At 33.6% G+C, this 27,969-nt stretch overlaps 3 protein-coding genes across 5 annotated transcripts; 2 read left to right on the top strand and 1 right to left on the bottom strand.

Annotated features, from left to right (window-relative positions):
• The first annotated feature begins 6 nt into the window (after nt 1–6).
• LOC102804183 (selenoprotein K) lies at nt 7–3,763 on the top strand. Of its 2 annotated transcripts, XM_006811225.3 has the most exons (6): nt 11–110; nt 962–1,046; nt 1,254–1,272; nt 1,726–1,790; nt 2,119–2,211; nt 2,435–3,763. In XM_006811225.3, the coding sequence occupies exons 1-6, from the start codon at nt 92–94 to the stop codon at nt 2,436–2,438; spliced, it is 285 nt and encodes a 94-aa protein (XP_006811288.2). In that variant the 5' UTR covers nt 11–91; the 3' UTR covers nt 2,439–3,763. The 2 variants fall into 2 exon arrangements, with proteins under 2 accessions (XP_085352936.1, XP_006811288.2); XM_085496810.1 differs by lacking the exon at nt 2,435–3,763 and having other exon boundaries at nt 7–110; nt 2,119–2,215.
• LOC100368212 (actin-related protein 8-like) lies at nt 3,702–15,172 on the bottom strand. 2 transcript variants are annotated; one of them, XM_002730487.4, is made up of 12 exons: nt 15,023–15,172; nt 13,557–13,727; nt 12,466–12,576; nt 11,787–11,891; nt 9,632–9,805; nt 8,942–9,052; nt 7,818–7,933; nt 7,347–7,500; nt 6,694–6,924; nt 6,223–6,445; nt 4,871–5,034; nt 3,702–4,554 (listed from the first exon to the last, which is right to left on the bottom strand). In XM_002730487.4, exons 1-12 carry the CDS (start codon nt 15,101–15,103, stop codon nt 4,411–4,413), a joined length of 1,785 nt encoding a protein of 594 aa, XP_002730533.2. In that variant the 5' UTR covers nt 15,104–15,172; the 3' UTR covers nt 3,702–4,410. The 2 variants fall into 2 exon arrangements, with proteins under 2 accessions (XP_002730533.2, XP_085352935.1); XM_085496809.1 differs by lacking the exon at nt 13,557–13,727.
• A 234-nt stretch (nt 15,173–15,406) lies between these two features.
• Nucleotides 15,407–27,868, top strand: LOC102805701 (voltage-dependent calcium channel subunit alpha-2/delta-3-like). Its single transcript, XM_085497314.1, has 13 exons — nt 15,407–15,600; nt 16,824–16,937; nt 17,758–17,849; nt 18,010–18,097; nt 18,594–18,811; nt 19,666–19,769; nt 20,734–20,939; nt 21,627–21,713; nt 23,028–23,176; nt 23,339–23,466; nt 24,349–24,528; nt 24,841–24,933; nt 26,300–27,868. The coding sequence occupies exons 1-13, from the start codon at nt 15,407–15,409 to the stop codon at nt 26,414–26,416; spliced, it is 1,770 nt and encodes a 589-aa protein (XP_085353440.1). The 3' UTR covers nt 26,417–27,868.
• Nucleotides 27,869–27,969: the final 101 nt, after the last annotated feature.

Genomic DNA, 27,969 nt, shown 5'->3' with positions numbered 1-27,969 from the left:
GACAAAATCAACCTTTGACCGCTAGATTATTCAACTTCCGTTCGCAATGTATTGTTGGTAATGATACGTAAGCTTTACGGGAAAACTCAAAATGGTGTACGTCTCTGAAGGTGAGTGACTTGTCTTTGTCTAATATTTGACTGTTTTGACTTTTATGAAAAATGTTTCTGATTAATACAAATGGTGTTAGTTCTGTGAACATGTATAGCAGGTAAATATTGTGAGTTTCTCACGAGAATATTGATATTCCGAGATGAAAACAGTGAAATATTGAAAGCGCCGCAAAACTGCAGTGAGTAAGCAAAGTTTGAACGTGTTTACTTCCGGATACGTCGATGACGTTGTATTCTGTCGCCTTCGTCTTGCAATATAAGCAATACAAGACAAACGATGAATGTTATTTAATTTCAAGCAAATACAACTATTTGCACAGTAGTTCGCATTGATTTTCTAATTGCGAACACATTAAATGCAAATTGTCAAGGCTGTACTCTATTTTGGAGTTTAAAAGGTGGTGGTCGTCGCGCCGCGTTCTGTTCGATATGGGACTCATAGCTACGTACAAAACGCGTATAAAATACATTGTTTGTTTATGCGACGACCACCACCCTTTAAAAGAGCTCCGTTCTGTAACATCGAAGGAGAAATATTCACTAAGTTCAAGTTTAGCATATTGAGTAACGTGGGCACATTCACTGTGTTTGTGAATGAAACCATACATTCTGTTCTATTGTTAAATTTGAAAAGGTTTCAGATTCAACACATCAATGAAACATCAATGAAACAAGTGAAAATAAAAACCTAGCGAATAATTAGCCCATTTACAGAATATTTTAACATTTTACAGTGTGTAATAATTAAGAGCCAATTGTGAGGACTCTACTTGTTCAGGGAACTTGTAATTGTCCCTCTCATCCAAGCATAATGATTGAACATAGTTTACATGTGTTTTTTTTTATAGGTCACGTTTTGGATTCGCAGTCACCATGGCGGATCTCTGCCATACCGGATCTCTTCTGGGGAATTCTAAATTTTATTGTGCTCTTGTAAGTACTAGTAAATGCCTGCTGGCTTGTAATATTATGTAAATCCTTGAAAATTGCGTAACATGCCATTTTATGTGTATACGTATACATTTATTTCGTATAGGGTGTGAAATTAGGCGGGGTTAATTTGTTACAAGGTTATTGTGAACAAAACTGCATGCTAGCAACAATTGCAGTGTTACTAATCATTTCAACTTTTCATTCCAGTTTTCAAACCATGGTTTCGGTGAGTATACTCTATTTTATTACAATTTGTAGTTATAAGTTCCTTATTAGTGTAATTACTGCTTTTAGGTTTTGAGAAATATTAGTTAGTATTAAATCAGATAATCATTCAGTGTTCTCAGCAGGATAATATCAGTCAGTGTGTTGTATTTTATGAACTCATTTATTTTCACTATTTTTATGTTTTGAGCATATTCACTGTATTTTAATTTCATGAATTTTTTAAGGCAACAATAAGTTTTATTGTTATTTTTCATGTTTACATAGGTTTAATTTAGCAGATTTTACTTGTCAGTGAAAATAGCGAAATTAAAACCTGGTGAATAACTGTTTACAGTAACAATAATATGTTGTGTTAATCATGTCTATACTAGTAATTGTATATTTATTTTCATTTTTTAATGCCAAAGAAGCGTGAAATACAAAATAATAATGGATGATTATTTTTTTTCAGCCTGGTCTAACAAAGAAAGGGTCTGGATATACATCTGATTATCGTTCTGGCAGCGATAAATGGGGGTATGTTTTTAACCAAATTTCATATACCTACGTCATTACATTTATTTATCATAATGTTATACAAAGTGTAGTTGAATTTTTGCTACCATATGGCCCACACTTGTCTATAAACATCATATGTATTTTTTTTATCATGATTATTGCATGCACTGGTATTTATATTGAACAGCAGTGGTAAAACACAGCTTAAAAAAGACAACAGTACAAGTGAATCAATTAACAAAGACACTCAGACCTGTGATGGGCTATTCCATTAATTGTGAGGGATAGAAGGATTAGTAACTGACGTCAGCTAAATATCATGTTATTGATTTCTTCACTGTTGTAGACCGCCACGACCACCAAGGAGGAGAATGGGAGGTTTTAGAGGCGGTGGAGGAGGACCAAACCCACCCCCACCAGCTGGAGGTGGATGAGGAAGGTGAGAATTAGATTTGATTATTAGTGGGTACACAAATGCTCACAAGCTCATTTAAATTATCATTTTTTTTTTTTGAGATTGTTCATTACCACAACAATAAAATACATGTTTAACTGTGAATATCCCTGCAACATCAAATCTGATAAAATTGAACCATGTGAATATTCCTCCTCATACACTATCACACCTACTGTGTAATATTAACATTTTCTTTTACTACTAGGTAAATGCCTGCAATTCTAATGCAGGCTGAAGGACTCTGCCATCAGGAATTCATCAAGTGGATATTGTTAGTTTACATCTCTGAATGGAAGGCATTTCACAAACATTAAAATAATTATATATAGGACTCATTCGTGATGCCATGAAAGCACGACCATATCCCATAAGATGGCAGGGAACTCAACGCTTGTCACTGCAGTGTTTGTGATGCACTGGTTATGACGTGTACCTGGATAAACCGCTTAACAGTGGGACTAGATATACCGATGTATAGTGACATGTATCTACTGCTGCTACAGTCAAGTCATATCATAGATGGGGGAAAAAAATGTAAACAAAAAAAATCTTGAAAAAGTACTTACTGTTTTGTGATATCACCTAATTGTAGTGGCATATTTTCAAATTTACAATATTTAAATTCTTTTTAAGTCAATATCATGTATAACAGTTACACTGTAATATTAGATACCAAGAGTGGATAAAGACATGCAAGAATACAAATCTATACCGGTAATGTTTAACAAGCTTCTGCAGGATTTTATTTACCTATTGTAATGTAAATTGTTGATTGGGCAAACTTTTCAATTCAAATGGTGAGACATAGTTTCAGGCACCCAACGTAGACTCCATTGGTACTGCTATTCAGGCACCCGACGTAGACTCCATTGGTACTGCTATTCAGGCACCCAACGTAGACTCCATTGGTACTGCTATTCAGGCACCCAACGTAGACTCCATTGGTACTGCTATTCAGGCACCCAACGTAGACTCCATTGGTACTGCTATTCAGGCACCCAACGTAGACTCCATTGGTACTGCTATTCAGGCACCCAACGTAGACTCCATTGGTACTGCTACTTAAGACACATTTACATGTAGAAACTACTGTCTAGCTTACCTTTTTACTGGATGCAAAGTTTTCCAACTTGCTGTTAGAAATTCATCTCCAATAGAAGCACATGCACTCTAACAATTGCATACTGATACTGTAATTATGACCGTAGCCATACTGGTGGAGTAAATGTACTATATTCTGAAGTTGTTTTGTAGATTTTTGAGGGACAAGATAATTTTGCATTATAAGGAATTAACACAGTGCATGTCATACAGCCTGATGTTGTCAAATAACGTATGCTATATTTGTGTTGCTGTCAGTTATTATAATTCAGATTATCGATTTGTCGTATGAAACTGATGTTCATGACTATTGTATAATCTAGCAGTATCCTCATTTTTGAAACTTTTAAAATAAAAACTATTGCCATACATTTAATCAAAATAACTTGTTTATTTCTTTTATTCTGTAAAATAATAAAAATTGACATTGAAATTATTAGTGTGGCGAGTTGTGCTTGTACCGACTAGACAATTTAGTAGTTCTTTGATGAACCTTAGATGTCATTGAGAAAGCCACAAAGACTGGTTTTTGCCCCTGAAATACAAATAGTGTTCTGGGCGAAATGTCAAACAAGTCAAGATGGTCTCAATGTCGTGTGCATCAATTTTCTATAGTGTCATGTGACCATTTCCAACTACTGGCCTTTGTGTAGGGTCACTTTGCTCATGCAATTGTTTCTAAAACAGTATTTTGGTAAGATTGGTTATATTTAAAAACAAATCACTGCTATTGTCTGCTTTAAGTCGTGTTTTGCCAGAATATCTGACATTTCACTTAGCATGTAATTTCTTTAACCAGACTTTGTTTTTCTTCCTGCAAGTTAAGTTTAGTTTCTGTAGCCCAAATTCTCGTTTTCACCACAGTATTTAAATAAGGCGTGGAAATGTCCCAGCTACCATCCAGGTGACAATATGTGAATGAGTACTAGTGGTGTGCAATGCAGGAAGTTGTCTTCATCACTTCAGTATGTAATGGCCATGTACTCTTATATCTAGTGATCAGCTTTCAGTCAGATCCTAAGATCATCAATGTGTACATCACATTTGAAATCAAGCATGCCCTCCAATGTCTTATTTTTTTCACCACACAAATGGTGATCTTTCTCTCAGTACTTTCAGGCCATAATGTTGCCACTCCCTCTGCCTGATCCAAAGCTCTTGGCTTGTATCCAGGCAACACAAAACAGCGCCACCTTTCCAGCAAGTCATTTTGGAGTCCAGTTCCTAGCGATAAAGTTGGAGCATTTTAATAAACATGTTGCAGAAAATGTGGAAAGTTGGAAGTCCAGCTACTAGCGCAAAGGGGCATACAAAAAATAATAATAGACGATTATGACATGTCAAATGAAATTATGAGGTCAATGAGTTGCTATAGTCTAACTTGATTTTTGGTCTAGATATTTGCAAATTTTCACAACATGTAGATGCCAAAGTTAGCTGACTTGCAAATGATTTTACGCGTTGTTTTAATTGGATGTTGTTGTCAAGTTACATGGAATCCAAATAAATCAAATGAACTTCCATCGAAAATGTAACTAACCTTTGCTTTACATATAACATCAACTGATTCTACTTGACTTCGAAACTTTTCTGGTATTCCTTTTAGTATCTTTCTATGAAGCATTTCCTGGGCACCTTGAAACTGTAATCCACCACCAATCACAAGGACTGTACCATACATCTTCTTCTTCGTTTCATCGGATGCTGTTAGAGAAACAGAACAATTTTAGCGAGTTTTACTACTAAATGCTTAAGGGAGCATGAGAAGTGTTTGTCTTCATTTATAGTCTGCACTATCCTCCAGAAGCCAAAAATAGACAACTTTTTTGAGTAAAAACTGATTATTGACCCAAATGTTTTCTGTTGGCTCCAAAATTATGGTTCTTTTCCAGAAATATAAATAAAAATGAGGGCGAGAAAGTCTGATGGTGAAAAGGTTAATACTGAGCAAAAATTAACTTGAAACTGTGGTCCCAAATGAGTAAATGCAACATGATAATATATACTATAATAACTGGAAAATGAATTTTTGGTCAGCTTTGAGGTAAAAAACAGGTGTTCTAGTGCTAAAGACCTCTATTAGTAATGTATTTGTTCACATTAAATGACATTGGTGTGTCTATGGTCAAAATAAATGGTATTGTAATGATCAAGCAAACACATTTGTGCTTTCATTGAAGCAAATATGTAACTGTAACCACTTTAATTGATGAATTATGTGAGATTTTTTAGTCATGAACATTTCATTGGGATCAATCAACACCATGTGCATGACAGTACTTCGGTGCTTAAAAGACCTCAAGGGCAGCGAGTGTACATGTACCGTACTCGACCAAGTTAGCGCCCATGCCCGGGCAAGCGCCCACCCCCCACTTTTGCGCAATTTTTATATTCAGGGTCACATTCGGCAAAGTGCCCACCCTTTCAAAATGTAACTAATTTAAAACTTGGTATTTGACCATTGCTTAACGAATACTGGTAATCGTTTTTATAAGATACAGCGTGGATATCGGACGCTGTGAATATGTTGTGAATGCGTAGACCATGGTGACCGTGCGTAAACTACGCTTCGACAATGACCTGTTAATACAAGTAAAATGCGGTAAATATTCCATGAAATTTGATTTTCCCTCAAAGACGTAACACCCCCCTCAATCTGTCACATGATGAATCAAAATTTTCATTTCCACTATTCTTCGAGGGGGTGCTCGAGTAAGCGCCCACCCCTAAAAAAATCATGATTTTCTGAGTTGAGGCCCCTAGGCACTAACGAGGTCGAGTACGGTACATGTATATTAAAGCGTGCCCACTTCATTTTTACATATAAAGTTTACATTAAGTTTGTGAAACCATGCAATTCAGACAATGATTGAATTTTGGAAAACAACTTACAACAACAACTAATACTGTGCAGAATAGCTTCATCCAACCCAGGTACTCGGTCAGCAAACTCTGACGTAGCCATCCTTGAAGACATACTTAATGGTTGCAGCAGCTCAGGTTCCTCACTCTCTTTCTCTTCTGCTGCATTCTCGGTCTTGACTTTAACTTCATCTGGATTTGCACCGCCATCTTTATTTTTATCCTCAGCATTGGCCGACTTCGACTTGACAGACTGTGAAAAACAATTACACGTAAAAATGACAGACAGGATCATCTGTTGACGCAGTGTTTTCGCTGTCAAATTTGACAAAGTAGAACTATTTATATTGTACTTTGAGCATAAATTTTCACAATTTTTCTTACAAAATGTTACAGATATTTAAGACTGCAAGAACCCTGTTATATTCTCGGCTACTACCATCACCAAATTCACAAAGTTTGATATCATGCTATCAACATGTTGCAGAACAACCTACTCACTTCTCTACTCTGTGTCTGCAGTAGATATGTCTCATCGTGGGGATCTTCAGAATCTCCTATATTCCTCTGCTGTGTGTGAAAGAGATTCTTACCAGCCAAGCCAAACACTTGTGGATTGAAAATTGACATCGGCGCCTGTATCCCTTCATCTCCTAGTTTGATCTGGTACAACACTGTTGGTCTGTGTGGCTGTCGAATATGAAACTCATGTAACTGTGGACCATAAATATCCTGTGGGAAAAAAGTTAATTTTTGGTCAATATTTTGTGGCGTTGGTAGGGCAGGGGGAGGTTGTTAACATTTAACTAACATTTAAAAAATCTGATAACTTGAATGATTTTATGAATGATTTTAGTTGGAAATTCCAGTACCAGCATCAGTCTTATTGATGACCCATTTTCTCCTGAAATTAAAATGCCAATAAAAATGAAACATGGTCAAGTCCCTGCCTTTAGATTATGATTAATTAACCAAACAGTATCTGGTAAATGATAATTAAAATATAAATGAACAAATCGTGAGGAGCTTAATAGAGGAAAAATACAATGTACCGGTAAGATAGAAATCTGAATATTAGTTTTAAAGAACTCAGTTAATATATCAAAACTTGTATGAAAACTCATAGGGGAAATATAGGGAGTAAATTTACCTACCGGTTCTAAGTGGCAGAAACTCTCCTTCAACTCCTGCATGAGTAGTGCGTCCATTCTACTGGCCAAGTCACACTCCTTATAGGGGAAATACACTCTACTTAACAACCAAGCAAAACATCTGGTAATGTCACTCCCACCAAATGAAAGTCGTAATCTGAAAATAAAATTCAATGTTTGATTACCGTCTTCAGCTATTCAAAACATTGTGGATTTTTTTTTCTAATGGGAAATGTACTGCAGATCTAAAACGTTCTGTCATAGAGAATCATACAAGTGCTCCTGTGTGACCTGTAAATAGTCTCTCTCAATCCATAACTCTGGAAAGCTACATTATAATTTGTGTTAGTTGTTTTTAATACTGTACACTGTTAAATACATCCTGACTTTGAATGAAGACATTTAAGTGGTTATCATGACACGTTGCATTTTTGCATGTAATGAAATGTACACACCGATACACAGTAGCTATACCTGGTATTCCTATGTGAGAGACCATCTTCTACACATGATATGCTGGTCTTTTGATCACCGATATCCACTACACAGGCACTCTGAACACCACTACCAAAAGTGGCACACACAGACTCCTATAAAGTAGATAATTCATGTGAACAATATTAACATAATAAGTATCAGTTTTCATATTTCTGTGATGGCCAAATAAAGTTGTGTGGTCATGGATTTATTTATCATGATATAAAATTTGTTAAAAGAAAGTGACTAACACACATCAAAACTATATCGATTCAATTTCTGTAACGGCATCCTGTACACTCAATTACAAGATGCATTTCACTGCAAGAGGACATAACTTTTCGACACCAGTTCCTTTCATCACAAATTAAGGAAAAGTCCCATTTATAGTCTGCACTTTCCTTCAGAAGATTGAGACAAAAATAGCAAAATGTTTTGAGTAAAAATGGAAAATCAACTCAAATTTTGTCTGTTAGCTCTAAAATTAGGGTTCATTTCCAGAAATAATGAAGAAAATAAGGAAAAAAAGTACAGACAAATTTGGACGAGAAAGTCTGGTGGTGAAAAGGTTAAAGCAGTGATGCATTTCAAAGATTCAACCACACTGTGATGGCTCCTTTTCCTAGAACAATACCTTTGAATAAAATATTCCCGCAGCAATGAGACACTCCAATATAAGACATTTTAATAACCATTCTGAGATCAATAAAAGGACAATTTGAAGTACAACTTTGCGATACAGAAAAGAAGCATGCGCGAGCATGATATACACTGTTAACTGCAGATTCATAACACTCACTGTGATTGGTTCAACTTTCAGACCATTCACACAGTAAAGCCAATCAGAAAATTGGTCCCAAAATACCCATGTCACCACTTAGTAACAACAATTAAGTCAGACATTTTTGGGCAACATCAGTGTAAATTTTGTTTGAATGAAAGAAAAACATTAAAAACAAAAAATAATATCATGTAGGTAACTTGAAATTCAATCTGAGATTGTGCCAAATACCTATTTTTTTGTATATGGGATACATTGAACATGTGTAAAACCTAACAAATAGTCTTAATATCTCTGGTGTACAGGATTCACTGTAAAATATAAAATACAATATAATTACCTGTATTACAATAGCTGCACCAAACCCTAGTCTGTTCAACAATAAACTCATCAACTCTTTGACATGAGGTCTGTTATAGATATCAGGAATCAACAACACTGCTCTGTAATGCTGTGAGAAAAAGAGGTAAAAAAATTTAAATTGTTATACCTAAATAGCTAATGTAAACTGTTACAACTGAAACGTGTCATAAATTATGTGCCAGAATTTTGGAAAAGAAAAAAAATCAAAATAATAAAATAAACACAATTTTCATTCCTAATTTAAAATAAAAAAATAGGTGCATGCATAAATTTTTAAAAAGAAATTGATCAGAATTTGTTTTTGGGGCCTACCGATAACCATGAGAAGACATTTAAAAAGAGCGCCACCAGTGTCAAAATGTTGCAAAACTTTTGGTTATATATACTGTAGAACACTTTATTTTCGCTTGGAATTTAAATTCGCTATTTTCGCTGAAGGGATGATTTCGTGAAAATAAAATCCAGCGAATATACTTTTTTTCCTATATTTCATATTAAACTCATTAAAAATCAGTGAAAATAAATTCCATACAAAACGCCCAAAAAGCCTTTTCAGCGAAAATAAAGTATTCCACAGTATTTCTTTTGACATGTTCAGTGTTCAAATTGACCAATATGGACCCAGAGAGGGACACAAAATGCACGGAAGATGTGCAATAGTGCTTACCTTGAGATCTTTAACTGGAATTTCTAGTTGATTCTCAATTGCTGAACTCCATATTATTTGTAGATCCTGTATCACAGAAGTCAGGGAGCCTCCGATACCTTGATGTAAATTTAACCCACCACATCTGAATGGTCTGTGAAAATTATAGCAGTCCTGTGGACTTATATACAATGCCTGTTTGAACAGAAAATAATATTAATCAGGGATTTATCAACCTTTTGTGTGACAAAGCATAATTTTTTTTCATTTTTCACAAAACAAATCTGCACAATTGTTTCCCTATTTTTTTGTCAAGACCTGTAGCAAATAAGAAATTCAATCCATTTGGTTCAAAATTAACAAAAAAATTATAGAAAGTTACTCTTAGTACTTAAAATTGTACAAAATGCTGCAGCAAAATTTCAATGAAAAAAATTATAGTGTTCTAAATGGTCAGAGTACTTGCACTGTTTTCCATCTGAAATTCAACCTTTTCACCTCCAAACTTTCTTACCCAAATTTTTCTGCAATTTTTTACTTATATATTCTTCAATATTTCTGGATATGAATCCTAATTTTAGATTAACAACAACATTTGAGTCAAGTATCAGTTTTTACTCAAAAAATTTGGTTAACAGTATTTTTGTCCAAATCTTCTGTAGGAGAGTGCAGACTATAAACGGGACTATATGTTGTGAATTTGAGATAAAAAGAGGGAACTGCTGGTTAAAGGTTAATAGATGATGAGTATTTTGGAGTTATGTGCTTGGTAGTTACTTATTCTCAATTGCAATTTTGACCTTGCAATGTCATAGAACATTCTGTTTTGCTAAGACACGCACCACTGTACCATGTACTTCTATGGGCTCTGTGCCAGCTGCTGTGGAACACCAGTCAAAGCTGGTGACAACAGCTAAAGTCAAGAAAACAGCACAAACTCAACTAAGAGACAATTCTGAACGAACAAATTTATATAATATTTATGCTCAACATGTAGGGGTAATCTTGTTACACTGTTCAAAAGAGTCTCAGTAACTAGCTCATAGTATATTTTCTTGAGAGTTTTTAACCATTGTTTTGACTGATTGTGGTTGCCAGACGATGAAAATGTCTGGATGTTTGCTTCTGAGAATACCTGTTACAGCTACTATCCTTTTAGATCTACTCTTAATGTAATGTGTGACAACCTCAACCACAGTGTCCACCATGCACCTTGGAAAGTTTGGGATTGTCTTGGGATTGTGTGGCACAATGATCAGTGTGTACACAAAGAAACAAGACAATTGCATTTTTGACTTCCCACTCAGTAGTGAAAAAAAATTTTTTAGTTGTTAATATATAGTTATTTGGGTATTCATAATTGGAAGAATGGCTTCCAGTAGGAAGAGACGTGAAGCTGTTGGTCCTGTTCTCAGATCAGGTGACAAATTACAGCATTTTTGTCCTAAGATCACAAGAGGGCGCAGTGTGTATCCAATCTGATTAAAATAAGATCCTTGTGGGGATATGTTTGTATTTCTTTTTTTATTAAAATTATTGTTTTATTTGCCAATATAATTGTTTTCATTCCTTTCGCAAAATATATTAAAAAAAAAATCAAAGTGAAATAATAAAATAAAAAGGCATTAATAACAAAAGTAATAAAAAATAAAATAAAAATAAATTTATAGTCAAAATAATTAAAGCCCGTACACAACATCAGATTTTAATCAGATTAAGTGTGTGTACCATGAGGTAAATGGAGTCAGACATGACATACATGTACCATATGAGGTTTAATTATTAGCTGGGTTTTATTTTCACTGGATGCTATTATTGCTCCACAAACTAGTGAATTTAAAACCCAGTAAATATACCTGGTATACCAAATCTGTTCAACCCGCGGTCATATCCCTCTTTTAAAAATCATGAATAAATTATGGCGGGCTTTGCATGTTATCGATGATTATCACTAGCATTCAGCAAACTATTTTAAAGCGTGGAGTCGTCACCTTCGCATGCGTCAGATGGCCATAGTGTGTCATTGTTTACAAACAAGCGTCTACCCATGAGCCTTTGCATTTTTAGCGCGTGTTGTTATCGTCGCTTCGGACTCAATTCCCGTACGTGCGCAGGTGACGATCCTCTCGCTTTAACAAGAAATAAACTGGAAAGACAATTCTAGATCTTTTCCTACCTCTTCTCCCACTACATATTCCGGCAGATGTTGAGTGTCTGTCCATTTCAATCCAGAATTATCATCTAGTTGTTGTGGGATCACAGTACTGTTGTACACAGAAACCTATAGGAGACATGGAATATACTGTAAAATAATTTATTTTAGCTGGAATTAATTTTCACTGAAAAGACAGGTGTTTTGTAAGGAAATTATTTTCACTGATTTTTGACGAACTGAATGTAAAATATAGGAAAAAATAATATTCACTGGATTTTATTTTCATTGAATCATTCCTTCAGCGAAAATTAATTGCAAGCAAAAATAAAGTATTTTAAGTACTATGAAGCTTAAACAAAATTTGATAGAACATTATGCACTAAGAAGTACATGGAATCATTCTCTTTTCTTTCTGATGTTCGCCATAGTTGCCTGGCTTTCTATTTTCTATTTGAATAATGAAACAAGAAATGTAATAATGTAAAATACTTTACATTAGCTGAAAGGACATTTTGTTTTTTTTGTAATGAAGTTTATATTTTCACTGATTATTGATGAGTTGAGTGTAAAATATAGAAAAAAAGGTATTTTCGCTGGATTTTATTTTCACTGATTCATCCCTCCAATATAATCCAAGTGAAAAAAAAAGTTATTTTACAGTATACAGAATTTGTTTGATTTAAATTAGTGAGCAATGAACCTGTTCTGGTGATGTTGTTATTCTCCTCTGTCCAGTGGATAATCCCAGAGACCAAACTTCACGTTCAATTTTACGCAGCCCTTGATCCATCTGCTGTTCACACTCTGCATGCTATCAAAAAACAAATTTTAAAACAATTAATTTATGTTACTAAATTTTAAAATAGTTTTTACACCTGTGAATATACGAGTATCACAAGTGGGAGGGTTGAATGGAATGACCACTAATTAGAGAGCAGTGGATGTCATGCTGCAATGTGTTAGATATGGGGTCTTTATCCATTACCGTATATCATAGCAGTTCAGTGTAATAAAGCAGTGTAATAATTCTCTATATCTTCATACTATGTAATACAAATCCTGGCAATCTGATTGGACCCTGCTTGCAGGTTGACCTTTTGACATCATGACTGTCTATCGCAAAATATATCTTAAGATTTTGGTGGTTTTACACAATATTTCTTGAATTATTATTAAGAAACACATTAGTTTGAATATTACACTGGTAGTGTCAGATAATGGCTAGAACGTGTGTGTAATATGAAGTTGAATGTGAGACGCCATTTCAAATTTTCCCAACCTCAAATTCTCCGTGCATAAAAATATCTTTCATCCACGTCTAATGACGATTTGTTGCGGATTGTGAAATGGTCATGGTTTTAATTACCAGTAGTTATTATGTTACCAATGCATCCCCGAAACCACAAGTATAGCCAAGGCTCAAAAAATAACTACCGGTATATGTAACTATATTATATGCAAATCAAATAATCTGGAATTTTGTCATGTTCACAGATTACGATTTTAGCCTTTAGTAGCTGCAAAATGGATACATGGGATAAACAGGATATCAAATTTGTGACCTGCAATATCAAAACTATTTAACTGTATTTTGTAGTAAATTCTATTTGTTCCTCACCAAAGGCTCGAAACAATTGAAAATGACAACACTCATTTAATAAATCTGATATTGTAGATTCAGTCATGAGATATTCTCTATATCCATTATTATGACACATCATAAATGTTTACAATTACAATTCACTTCTGATCAAGGTAAGGATGATCATTCCAATGTTCCCTACTACTTACATTGGTTTCATAACGAAGTACGGTGTAATCTTCGTGTACAGGTTGTCCGGTTGTTTTGTGTCTTTTAGCAATAATATGTGGAATACATACAGGCACTGAGTCTGATGCACGTCCAAGTCTCAAGTTAGCAGAGCCAGGATGAATAATTACAATTGCAGTAGTTTGTATTGGCTTTGCAAAATAAAAGCAGAGGTCATTATTAACATACAGCAATGTTATTGTGTCACCATCAATTTGTCTTTTTAATTAATACTTATTTTTTCAAGACTGAAATTACACATATGATATATAATCTTCAATTTGGCATTGAATAATTATGAAGGCGAAAAAAACATAGAGCGATTGCACCCAGTTCTGGATCTATTGATAATGCAAAACTAGTCTCAAATAAATAAATCAATAAATATTCATGAAGTTCTTAAGGCAGATTGAGTCAAAATGAAATCTGCACTACTGAGGATGTTACTGCAGAAATAGATTTAAGATATTCGTTATTACTACAAAAAAGAAACACATTTTTCTAGTTTGTTTGTAGTGTGATAAAGATATTCTTTCAAAATTAACTAAATGTTTAACATTGATAAAATCATTCAAGGAATTGTTTTCTGATTGTTGTTCCTGTTTTTAAATAGACTTTAATTTCATCAATTATAGATGAAATTTTTGCCTATATTTGCTTGATGAGTGTTTCAGTTTTGTTAAAATGATTATTTGATTTTGAGAAAAAATGAATACGCTGTATTTCTTGGTTCACTAAGTAGAATGCATGGTGTGATAAAAAATCTCATCTTCAATTATATTACAATCTCTATATTTTCCCTGGTGTAATTCAATTGTTGGTCTCTGATATTGTCTAGTTTCTATATGCATCCTGTGTAAATTCAATCCTAGTTCCATCCTTGTGTCAATGTTACTGATCTTGTTGTTATACTGTAGAATACTTTATTTTAGCTGGAATTCATTTTCACTGAAAAGACATTTTGGGTATTTTGTATGGAATTTATTTTCACTGAATTTGACAAGTTGAATGTAAAATATATGAAAAAATGTATATTCGCTGGATTTTATTTTCACTGAATCATTCCTTCAGCAAAAATAGCGAAAATTAATTCCAAGCGAAAATAAAGTATTTAAATTCATATCAATAATAAATTATAACATTACATTACATAATTTCAACATAGAAACCAGTGCATAGCAAGTTTTTACAATTTTTCAACACGATTTTGTTTTTATATTCGTAATGGCACAAATTAATAATAATAATAATAATATAATAAAATTATAAGGAGGATGGCGTATGATCTTTAATTCAGCTATGAATAATTATGAAGGCGGAAAAAACAGCTATTGCACGTATTACCCTCAGCTTTGAGTCTATAGTATTATTGGGAAATACAGTATTACTAAAGAATATGCAAGGAAACAAAGGCTACATTCGCCGATTCGAGTAGAATTGTACTTACTTCGACGGCTGGATCAGGTATTGGTGAGTGAAACTGCGTTCTAGGTTTATCTTTCTTCGGTGTTGGTCCTATGGGTGCCATGCTGATTAAATTATCACTAGTCGTACATCTGTCATGTACATTCGTAGCAGAAGTCAGAAAACCATCGCGGTGTGTAGTTATTCTGTGACGTCACCACTTTATGTGTTGCTCATTCCGAGAAATAATTACCATTTTTGTTTGTAATTATGATATTATTAATATTTATTCATATTACACACAATTTAATATCTAAATAAATATAATAGAATAAAATTAAAACAAATTAATACAATTAATATGTTTTAAAATTAAATATATTTAGTTCAATAAAATAACAGTACGCGTTCGAGGTTACTTCGTAAGATGGCTGACATCTTACCGATTCATTTCCTGGTTTTCTCCGTGATCGTTGTCAGTTCGACGTTTCCTAAGTTGATCGGAGCTGACATTGACAGTTATTTGAGAGAAATAGAAGTAAACGTCGATCGGCTTGCAGCTGATGTAAAATTGCTTTACTCCAACAAGTGTGGGACTGATTGTTCATACCTTTCTTCGAGGTTAGACCACTGTGTTATTGTTGTCGTCGCCGTGTTTATTTGGCGAAATAGAATAGATTCTCGAGATACTCAAATGTGCCCGTTGGTTTTATATTTGTCGTTTCACCCAGATAGATTCGTCGAAACGATGTTTTTCCCAATGGTGTTCAGTCCCAATACTGTTTCGTCCCAGTGACAGTTTTGTTTTGTGACAGTTTATTGAAGGTGATTACCGCATCGAAATGTTATGTCCCGCAATTTAAAATAAGTAAGTCGGAAAGATCGGGTCTAAATCGCGCAATGAAATTTTCCGACCCTACAATTTAAAAAGTACGTTTGGTTCTAGTTAACTAATTCGAAAAGATTGTTACAAATAAAGTCGAGTATTATCTATTACTTCCCACGATTTAGAAAGTATGAAAATAAACTGCCATATCCCTGACAATTGGCGCCATATCACTGACAATTTGTTTTTTATATACCCAGTATATGGTAATCATACAACAAGATTAATTAATTTAATGGCGCACTGAGTTGATATGTTAGTGTATATATGCATCAACAGCTTATTATTTTAATTAAAAGTGATTTCATAGGCACAACCTTTAAAAATATAGTGATTAATAATATATAATTTGCTGGTTCACACATTTTTTCTGTACACAAACTTACACAAAATGTTGAGAGAATGGTATAATCTTGGGTCAAAATGGCATTGAGACGAAATGATATTTGAATAAAACAGAATAATTGTGATTAAACAGCTCATAGTAAGCTGGCTTACAACTAATAATAAAATAATTACAACTAATTTAGCAATGTCTACCATCTTCAATCTGACCTTAACCTAAGAAGAAAATATTAAAGTTGTGAAAGGTGTTTTTTAAATTCCTACAAATCACAGAAAAATCCCAAACTGTCTCAGCCTAAAAAACTATTATAGTATCTTTAAGCCAACTGCTGACAAAATTTGACAACATTCAGCTTGATTGCATTGACAAACTAATATCTGCCTTATGTCAGTATACCAGTACTGTGAGTTTGTTTTTAAAATTAAAAATTATAATTAATTCAAATTTATTGTCTTGTGAGTAGTCATCCCAGTTTGCAAATACACTGTGTCTGTAAGTGAAGCAGTCTGTATGGATGCCGCACTGTGGTAAAAGAGTATATATTGTGGCTAGTATGCTATGTTACATATGTGTATTATTGCATTATTGTCTTTTATTTCTTACATAACACAGTAATGAGTTAGCATGCACTACCAATGACATATCAGAACATGACGGAACATTTTGTTCTACTGATTATGGAGAATCTGTGCTCTCTTCAAATGGTTGTCAACTCTGTTCAAACAGGTAGGAATACATTATACTTACAGTTAATGAGGAACATACTGTAGAGGTATTACTTTTCACTGGTATTTGATTTTCAATATTTCGATAGTAAATCATACTCACTAGCTGGTTTAACACTGGATGAAAAAATGAGTTCTATTGTAATATTACCTATTTACTTGGTTTTAATGTAGCACATTTCATTTATCAGTGAAAATAGCAAAACATAAACCCAGTGAATAATTATTGTGTTTACAATACAGTAGGTACATTTTGTTATCACATCTTTTTTTGGATAAAATATTTGATGGCACACACACATTTTGCTGGTCAATTTGTCAACACAGGGCGCTGTGCAGTAGTGAAAAAAACTAGAAAACTACAACATTATTTTTTTTTTTGGTATAACTTTATTGCATCATTCAAAATAGATTTTTCTAATAAGTTTATTATTAACTCATAATGAAGTAATAAAAATAAATTGAAATAAAAGAAATAATGGTGCATTTTTGAAATAATTTTTCTCATAATAATACCACTTCAGAAATAAAAATTTGTGTGGATAGGCATTTTGAGAAAAAAAAATTAAAAAATATATGATGAAAAGTGTGTGTATGTTACATATAAAATTAAAATGATAAATCAAAATGCAATGAGATTGGGTGCAGCTAATGTACAGCTGGATAATTCGGAATTGTATGACAGCAATTGTCTGTGAGGGAAATTCAATACAACTTTAATTTTTGTATCCAAAATTGGTGACCCCTAAATAAAACTAGATGTGTTAATGAAAATTACTCCATGATTAAAAACTTGTTTCTGGTTTCCTTTTCTATTTTAGAAAATTAAATTCTGCATTTTCAACAGTAAGGACCTCAAGTGAGAGTGCCACATGTAGTGAGGAGGTAACTGCCACAAGATGTTGGTCTAAAGGTGAAAGTACTAAAATGTATTATGTATTTGACAGTGAACTTCAAGATTACATCTGATCTAAAAAAAAATTGAGACTGTTTAGTATAAATCATTCGATAACAAAGTCTTAAGGGATTTTATATATTTTGTTGTTATACTCATGCTATTACTTCATTTGCAGGTTTAGATGCAACGTTTCAAGAAATTGGAACATGGTCTCCTGAACTAATCAGGTGGCAGTTTTTTGCCAGTTCCACAGGAATGTTCAGGTCAGTATCATGGGTTTCTTAAATGAGCAGAATATGTGTGCATTCTACAAATCTGGTACCGGTATTGATATTTTTTGCTTGCTTGATTTATGAATCATTTCTTTGATGATATTCTCATAAAATGATTGTACCGTACTTCTATTTCAAAGAATGCAACTAGCAGGAATAGCGATCTATTTCAAACATTCCCTCCCACTGACACAGCCTCTCATTGAAAGGTTTCTTTTTACCATATGTATTTTTATGAAATTTTTATGACTTTTCTGGAATTACAATGTAAATGGAATCCTGTTGAAATTTCACAACAATAATTTGTCTTATGGAATAACACTGACAACACAACTCAATTACTTTTACTGAATTTCTATAATTTTTCAACACATCGCTGAATGTGGCCGGCAAATGAATATCACTGTCCTTAATAACCATAACAACTACCGGTATACTAGTATATATTCTTACACAAAATAAAAAATATATATATTTTTCATTCCAGAATTCATCCTGGAATAGCACAAGAGAAATGTTACGACTTTGATCCCAGATCAAGATACTGGTATGTATCTGCAAGTACTGGACCCAAAGATATAGTCATTTTATTAGACACCAGTGAGTCGATGTCATTTGTACCGCCCTCTAGTGGTACTTCTGAGACATTGTTCAAGTTGGCAAAGAGCGCTATTAAGCATGTCTTACGAACGTTGAACTTTGTTGGTGAGTGACGTACGATTATCATCTCTGTACATTCATGGCATTAATACCTTCTGTTTTCTATTTTCATTGAAATTCAGAAGTATCAAGTGGTCAACAAAATTAATTTCTATTTAATTCTCTGAGCAACCAAAGTCAACATCAGATACCATCAACAAAAATGCTCCATTTATAGTCTGCTCTTTTCCGCAGAAAATGTTTCAAATTTGTTGATCAAAAACTAGAAGCAATGACACATTTTGTTTGTTCACTCCAAAATGAAGATTGACTTCAGTGACAATCACAGAAAATGTGAACAAACTTTTGAGCAGGATATTTTTACATCCATACATTTGAAAGCTTTTTACCATGTAGCAGCAATGTAGCAGAATCATTAGTTGATAAGATCAATGTAATGTATTCATGCCTTCTTTAATATTAGTAATAACTTTATTGCATCTTTAGTGTTTCTATCAGTTTATACTGTAAAGGGGTTAATTATTCACAGGGTTTTAATTTAGCTTATTTCGCTGGCTGGAAAATGTGCTAAATTAAAACCCAGTGAATATGTAAAATTTAGCATAGAACACATCTAAATGATAAAACCATGAATTTAAAACCCACTGAATATGCCTGAAATGGTAAATCAGTGAAATTTAAACCCAGTGAATATTTGTCATTTTACAGTACTTTATAGCAGCAAAGATGAAATAAAAAAAACAAATAATGATACAAAAAAAAATAAAATTAGTCAGAGGTGTTGTTCATAATCATGGAAGGAGAAATGTATGAATTGACTAACACTTGTGATTATATTTTTGTTACTACTTTGCGATATTCTTGTAACAACCTCATATTACATGTATCTTGGTTTTCAGATTACGTTGCTATTGTCTTATTCTCAACTGAAGCCAATCAATTGACCATCCAGGGAAAGAGTACACTGATGAAAGCTACACGTGCCAATCTGTTTGATCTAATGGTGGGTAATTTGCATATTCGGGGATATATTTCAGTTTCAGATGGTAGACATAATGTGGATATTATTACCATTATACTGGTATCAGTGTACAAAATGATGTATTAGTTATGTATTGTATAGCCAGGATTTTTACCTCTGTCTGTTAACAGAAACTGTTAATTACGTTTTGAGTTCTATCCATCCATCCGACATAATTTCCCAGACATACTAGACTGATCTTGTGCAAAGGTGATAGAAAAGCATATGCACCTTGATTATTTGTTTTTGTTTTGTTGACTTTAAACCAAATACCGGTAGTGATCATTTCATCCCTGTCTGTTAACTCTAATTTTGGACCAAATGGACTTAATAACCCACTATAACTTATAGATCAAAATTAAAAAAAAAATATGGAAAAATTACTTGTATTTTGTGAATTCTAATAACATTGATCATGATTGCATGATCTTACTAAAAATATAATTAGCATGGTCTTAGAATATTGTTTAAAGCGAGAGGGTCGTCACCTGCGCACGCGCGGGAATTGAGTCCCAAGCTCATGGGTAGACACTTGTTTGTAAACAATGACATGCTATGGCCACCTGACGCACGCGTAGGTGATGACTCCCCCGCTTTAATAAGGTGTGGAACATAATAAATGCAGAAAATGTGAGCACATGTTAGAAATATGTTCAAACCCAACTACAAGTATATTACGTTTGTGGATTTTCAGAGATATGTTATGAACTCCAGGGAAGTTTACTATCTAAACAAAGAACAGTGCAAACGTATTTCAATGCCATAACTGATATAAATAATACATTTTTGCTATTCTAGTTTTGACTACTGATTCGTTTGTTCAAATCAAATGACCTCACGCATATTTTTAGATAGAGTTTTAGATAACTCAAATCTATGGTATTTCCCATATTGTTTGAATATTTGGTGTAGCTATGTATCAACTTTAACTTTTCTACTCTCCTAGGAAGAGCTTGATAAAGTGACATTGGACTTGCATACTAACTTTGAAGCGGGATTCCGGCTAGCCTTTGATATCTTAGATAGATCAGCAAGAGTTGGTAGGACCGCTAACTGTCATAAAACCGTGCTGTTCCTAACGGATGGCGCACCGACTAGAGGAGAGACAGATGCTGCAAAGTTACGTAATATTGTACAGCAGTTCAATACCGAGTAAGTTTTATCTGATAAATTCTGCTGTCATACAACTTAGTTTTATGTGAGTCGAACATTGTGGCATGATATTTGCGTAAAATTATTTCAGTTCGGTTTTTGATCAACAGGAATTAACTTCTACATACTATGAGGTTATTGGAGTAGTAAAAGTAGGAGTATCAACCCCCCACGCTACCTCTGACCGTGTACTGTCTGATTGCATACTTTGCAGTATCCTCATAATAGCCTCAACCGATTGGTGCAGGAATCCCTGAACTGAGCAAGATGGTGAAAATTGTTAGAACTTTCACGCTATGAACTTCATTTTCAAAATTGTCCGCCTTTTTGGAAATACCATGTAATCGTTCAATATTTGGAATGCACTTTATTTAAAGCAGGATGCAGATACCCCCGTGCAATTCTGCAAAATTATGGCACGCTGTAACATATGGTGATACAGTGACAAATATATAACAATATACAGTAAATGTGAGTTTGTCCTTGCTACCAAAGATTAGTCACTTAAAGTGACACTCTGATCCGTTCTCTAGTTGGTCTTTTAACATACATTGCATAACCAAACACCAAATGTATAATATTGACATTAAAACAAAATGATGTGATCAAGTAAAACATGAGATGTGATGTTACACATACACTCTGTTAATCTCATGACAATCATTTTCTCGCCTGTCCACCTTGTAGCTCAGATGGAAATAAAATTGCAACCATTTTTACATACTCTATTGGACAGTATGCAGAAACAGCAATCACAAAGCAGATAGCCTGCGAGTAAGTAAATTTAATTTGATTAGCAGGCATATGGTGGAAATTTGATTAATAGACATATAGTGAAAATTTGATTAGTAGACATATGGTAGAAATTTGATTAGTATGCATATAGTGGAAATTTGATTAGTAGATGTGTGAAAGAATTTGATTAGTAGGTTTATGGTGGTAATTTGATTAGTATGCATATGGTGGTAATTTGATTAGTAGATTTATGAAAGAATTTGATTAGTAGATTTATGAAATAATTTGATTAGTATGCATATGGTGGTAATTTGATTAGTAGATTTATGAAAGAATTTGATTAGTATGCATATGGTGGTAATTCGATTAGTATGCATATGGTGGTAATTTGATTAGTAGATGTATGAAAGAATTTGATTAGTAGATTTATGAAAGAATTTGATTAGTATGCATATGGTGGTAATTTGATTAGTAGATTTATGAAAGAATTTGATTAGTATGCATATGGTGGTAATTTAATTAGTATGCATATGGTGGTAATTTGATTAGTAGATGTATGAAAGAATTTGATTAGTATGCATATGGTGGTAATTTGATTAGTAGATTTATGAAAGAATTTGATTAGTATGCATATGGTGGTAATTGGATGAGAGGCATATACTGAGCATTTGAATATGGTGAAAAAGGGTGATTAGCAGAGATGTGGATATTTGATTAGTATGCATATGGTGGTAATTTGATTAGTATGCATATGGTGGTAATTTGATTAGTAGATATATGAAAGAATTTGATTAGTAGATGTATGAAAGAATTTGATTAGTATGCATATGGTGGTAATTGGATGAGAGGCATATACTGAGCATTTGAATATGGTGAAAAAGGGTGATTAGCAGAGATGTGGATATTTGATTAGTGTGCATGTTGCGGAAATTTGATTTGTATACATATAGTAGAAATTTGATTAGTAGACATGTAAATTTAATTAAAGATTCATGATGGAAATTAGATTACCGATATTAGGCATACAATGAAATTTGAGTATAGAGCAAATGGTGGAAATGTAATTCAAAGACATGTGCTGCAATTTTATCAATAGACATGGCAGAAATTTGATAAGTGGACATAAGCATACAGTTGATTAATGAGCATACATGTATTGTATGGTAGAAATGTAATTAGTAGACATATGGACATTTGAATTGTATGCATATGATGGGAATTTGTATATATATATATATATATACCGGCATGTTGAAATTCTGCACTGGTCACAATTTAACAAATTTGACAACATATCTGTATAAACATTAACTTCTTTGGGGAAAATGTAAAGTATAATTGTTTTTATTTCAGTGCGGGTGGTGTATGGAGCCAAATAGAGGATGTTGAGACATCAAGTTTGACAGAACAGTTGAGTCAATATTACAATTACTACGGTTCATTACAGAAGGGAGAAACAAACATCATGTGGACTGAGCCAATAATGGATGCATTTGGTGCTGGTAAGTAACTTTCTAAACGCGGTGAATATCCCTGCAACATCAAATCAGCTCAAATCAAACCCACTGAATATATCTGCTTCTACAGTATAAAAAAAATAATATTAATGCAGAATTGAATCCTTTTTCAATACAAATGAACAATAGATAATTTTTTACTAGTAGATGAGGTTGTCACAGCAGCGAAACTCATTATTACAAAGGAACCGGGTGAGATGGGCAGTAACAATGTTTCTAGTAGCATCATTGGTATTGTCGGAATGCACATATCAGTAGAAGGACTCCTAGCCAAGGTGAGAAGGAGGAGATGACATCACAAAAAAGCAAAATATATACACTAATTTGTACTACTGTGTTCATGCCATCATAACATGCCACCTCGTTAATTACTAAACATCTGCCAGATTCCTATAATTTAGTATGCTATTCAACACTTGGGCACAAAACAAGTTTTTTCAATGAGATGTTTTTCAGCGTTTAAAAATTCCTGTTTATATTAATCAGGTCTGTAATATTTCCACCATATTTAAATAGCATGGCTTAATATTAACACATCGCCCGTTGATGCTGTTATACATGTATACACTCATAAGGCCAAAAAAAAGAACTTATGTTGAAGTCGGAAAATTGAAAAATTGGGTCGGTCGGTCGGTCGATCAGATTTTGTTTTTTTTGTTTTTTTTTAAACTCATGAAAACAAAGGGTATCGTAAATAGTCGAGGTATATGGGAATCAATCACAAAAATCATAGTGTTTCTTTCAGTCTTTACTATTTAAATATAGGTCAACCCAAGGTTCAAAGTGGGGATCAAAGAACGGTCCGGGATCATTAATTTTTAGAGGAAACACTTTTTTACCACTTAAAATAGTGAGTTTTTAATATTTGGGCCTATTAAAAGAAAAAAAAAAAAAAAAACGCGATCAAATATTTCATATTTTTCGGTCGGTCACTGAGGGCAACAAAACAATTTTTTTTTTTGGCCTAAAGGCTATCCGTGGAGGCATTTAGCAGGCAATGTTATTTTTTGAATGCACTTGTCCAAAACGTATGTTGCTTTTGTATACTTTTGTATACTATGAACTAAACAATGTCTATGATTGTGAGTCAAACAAATGGCAAGATACAATGTCTATAATTTTGTGTGTTTATATGAGAATTTAATGTTTTTATCCAGGACACATCATCATCTCGTGAAGATTTGCTCACCTTATTGGAGAGCCTAGCTCTGAAGTGCCCACAGATAGAAGCAGGTGGCAACTGTGCATTGGAATCATTACGACAGCATGTCTTCACAGATGATGTGCTGACATATAGACAGGATGAAAGTAAACTATGCGATCTGAACTCAGCACAGGTGAGTTATTTCCTGTACATTGTGTGTTCTTAATTGGTACACCTGGTTATACAGGTCTTTACGGAAATTCTGTTTCATGAACATTGTTTCAATAGACCCTTTGTTGCAACTGGCCACAGAGATCTTGTTTAAAGGATTTTTATTTCCCATTAATTAATGTTCCTTTCTCTGCAGTCCTCACATCAACTCTCCTATTGATCTTTGTGACCACATCCATTCATTCAGCAGCATCATCAAATGAATTCATAGTGCCATTTCTGTATTCTGCAAGTCAATAACACTTTAATTTATAATGTTATTTATTTGTTTTAGGAGTGTCCGCTTCCAAATAACACAATCTGTCATGACAGAACATTCCAGTATGATGAATGTGAGCAACAGAAATTGGAAAATCAAGATTACGTGGTATGTGTAGTTTTGCTGCTAAATCAGTGAATTTTAATTTTTGTTTTCTTGTTACAGCAAGTCTCCGAGTATTGGGGCAGCCAATTTGCAAACTATTTAGCGAATTGGTTAACTGCTTGTGTTTGACTAAATAGTTGTCTTTCGAATCTCGTTGGCGCCGTATTTTGGTATATATATAACAGCAGGGGACGGTCGTCATCAGCCACAGTTGGATGAAGATTTTGCTATTAAATATACCAGGGAAAGTGTTCTATGTGTAATGAGGTATTCGTATACAAGGGATTGACCACACAAATACGACGAATGAGGTTGATTTTTTTAGCGATTGGCTAATACGGTATTACCCCGACGGATCATTTAGATGGGAAAGTTTGTCATTTTCTTCCTGATTTGTAGGAAACTATTTATCAACTTGTCTCTTTATTTACCCAGTAGTTTCAAACAGTGTTCAAGATGGCTACCCCATATAGTAAATATCGGCAGATTAATCGCATTTACCATTCAGGCTTACCAGGGAAACTACTTTTACATTATTAGCCTCGTAACAAAGCCAATCATTCAGGGGAATCTAGACATGTACCTACTAGGCTATGTGAAAGCATTCTATGTCCCCTAATGCAACTTAAACTCGCCCAGAGTAGACGCGGTCATGAGTCGGTGCCAGCGAGATTCGAAAGCCAACTGTTTAGTCAAAACCCAAACAGTTAGCCAATTCGCTAGCGAGTTGGCAAATTGGCTGCCCTAATACTTCTGAGACTTACTGTAAATATACAAAATTTTTCTGCTCATTATAGTGTAATCTATGTATGGGATTTAGTATATAACACATGCAAATAAAAAACAATTCTCTACAGACGTTAGAGAGTTAGATGGTTACCTTTCTGGTCTTTGTGTCTAGAGTAGAGTATAGGTATGAAATGCAAGTTTTTTTGAAAATAAAATGTAACATTGAACCCAATCATCAACCATGCCAATTGGCTTGATCATCTTTGAATCCTGCGTTATTTGCAAAGAAGTCTGCACACACCATTGATAATATTCTATAAATGTGGCATGTGTGATAAAGTGTTGTGCACCTGCAAGCGGTGTCTTTCTTTCGCTTCCTTTTGGTCTTTCTTCAATTATGCCACACAAAAAAAATTTCGATTTTTAATCTGACACATAAACAAATTGTTGGTGTTATGTTTCACTCTATATTTTCTGTGTGGTATAAACAGATCTTATTTGCAAGTGGCTGTCAAGATCTTGTCGAGAGTGGGGGCAGCTATAAGACTCACTTTTGCCCCTCAAATTGTGTTCAATTCCTTCCTGTACCAAAAGATGACCCATCATTATGATTGTTAATACTTAATCTTTTTCATTACAGGAAGCGTCATGTTGTGGCAGTTACGACAAGTCTTGTCCAATATCATCTGCACATAATGTTAGTTTCACACAGTGGTTACTTTCTGTCTGTACACTAGCTATGTTTGTTGGGAGTTAAGCTTTGTGGGTTTTTTTTTTAATTAGGGGGTGGGGGATTGCAAAATTTGAATGTAATTTTGTTAACACATTGCTGGCTGAACTCCTTCATAGACATACCAAAATCAGTACGGGGGAGGGGGGGGGGGTCATTAGGTGACGTGGTAAAAAAAACTAAAGATTTTTTATGAGTATCTTCTCAGAACTTAATCAAAGAAATTTGAAGGTGATTTATGCAAGCACAGTTAACCTATCTAACCATTGCTTACTTTTATAAAATACATATACCGGTATATATATATATGGTAAAAGACAACTTCTCTGTTCATTAAACTGATCAGTTTGGACTGGTGTTGTCATAAGTGGCTCAATAACTCATCTCACTATGCTGTATACCGGTAGTATAGTTATAAATTGAGTGATGTACATTTTTTAATGGTGTGTAAATTATGGATTTACAGTCACATTTCAAAACTAGACTGAAAATTACATCTTCTGCAATTAATGTTTTATTTTGTTTTCTAAGATTCTGCTATTTATATTTTGTATTGAAAAGATACAACCTTATAGATGTGTACTTTTCTCATTACTGAATTCTGATTGTTTTGAGTGACATACATCCTGCATATTTCAAGAATGAAATATCTTGTAATGAATTATTCTCTGCATAATTTCTATGCTTGTGTTTAGGGTACTTTAAACCTGCAGTACACACGAGCATATTGATTTTGTAATTAAGCATATCTGTTTTGCGGCATCATGGTAGTCTTTTGTGTGTTTTTTTCCATCTTTTGTATATTATACATTTTTTTAACAGAAATATTAACTTATCAAAAAAAGATATTTTTATAGTTTTATACCTTCCTAAAGAATGGCATTTACGTAACATAAAAAAAAAAACTATGTTAAAAATATGTTTAGTGTTTTAAGTATTTAATAGCGTTGTGCAACTCATTTCCCAGTTCATGTTAAACTTAATATGAAATGTACATAGCTGGTGTGACTGTGTGTTGAAAGACATTTAACATTTTGTGCATGTATTATTACATGTAGTGTGGAAATGTACATGGCCATGATGACATCATCCTCTACATGCCTACCAGTACAAGCAAGCAAAACACAAGAATTTCATCTCTCACCAGTCAAGTGGGAGTGCTGGCTGCTCATGAATATTAATGACAAATGAATGTTTCTATAACCAATCACCAGGATACCACCAGTTGAAAAATTCTGGTTTACCTTTTTTTTTCAAAAAATTTACAAGTTGAGTATATTTGAGCATGATGGACGCTTGAAAATTGGATTCTTTGTATATAAAGTACCATAAGCGAAATTATTATAAATTTGACCCTTTAGGTATTATTAAAGGAAATAAATGTGGTCACATGTATATATTGCTTCCACTTATCACACTAAAGACTGTTTTGATACCAATCATGTTTGTAAATAAACAATTTTTTATAGAAAACCTAAACTATGTTTAGTGATTTCATGTTAGACAGTGATAAAATGAGATTTGTGAAAGTAATAATTTGGATTATTATGTTTAATTATGTTATTATGTCTGTCAATGCA

Source organism: Saccoglossus kowalevskii, chromosome 3, assembly GCF_978046115.1.
Source record: "Saccoglossus kowalevskii chromosome 3, keSacKowa6.1, whole genome shotgun sequence".
Lineage (NCBI taxonomy): Eukaryota > Metazoa > Hemichordata > Enteropneusta > Harrimaniidae > Saccoglossus > Saccoglossus kowalevskii.
The sequence above is the reverse complement of the archived record's forward strand: the minus strand, read 5'-3'. Positions and strand labels throughout refer to the sequence as shown.

What these genes read in the sequence shown, in the direction of transcription:
- LOC100368212 (XM_002730487.4), bottom strand. Translation starts at nt 15,103, where the DNA reads ATGGCACCCATAGGACCAACACCGAAGAAAGATAAACCTAGAACGCAG. An exon ending in TACTTCGTTATGAAACCAAT is followed by an intron (nt 12,577 to 13,556) that starts GTAAGTAGTAGG and finishes GTTTTTTGATAG; the next exon opens with CATGCAGAGTGTGAACAGCA. An exon ending in GCACAGTATTAGTTGTTGTT is followed by an intron (nt 5,035 to 6,222) that starts GTAAGTTGTTTT and finishes TTTCTCTAACAG; the next exon opens with CATCCGATGAAACGAAGAAG.
- LOC102805701 (XM_085497314.1), top strand. Translation starts at nt 15,407, where the DNA reads ATGGCTGACATCTTACCGATTCATTTCCTGGTTTTCTCCGTGATCGTT. An exon ending in ACGAACGTTGAACTTTGTTG is followed by an intron (nt 18,812 to 19,665) that starts GTGAGTGACGTA and finishes CTTGGTTTTCAG; the next exon opens with ATTACGTTGCTATTGTCTTA. An exon ending in GCGATCTGAACTCAGCACAG is followed by an intron (nt 24,529 to 24,840) that starts GTGAGTTATTTC and finishes TATTTGTTTTAG; the next exon opens with GAGTGTCCGCTTCCAAATAA.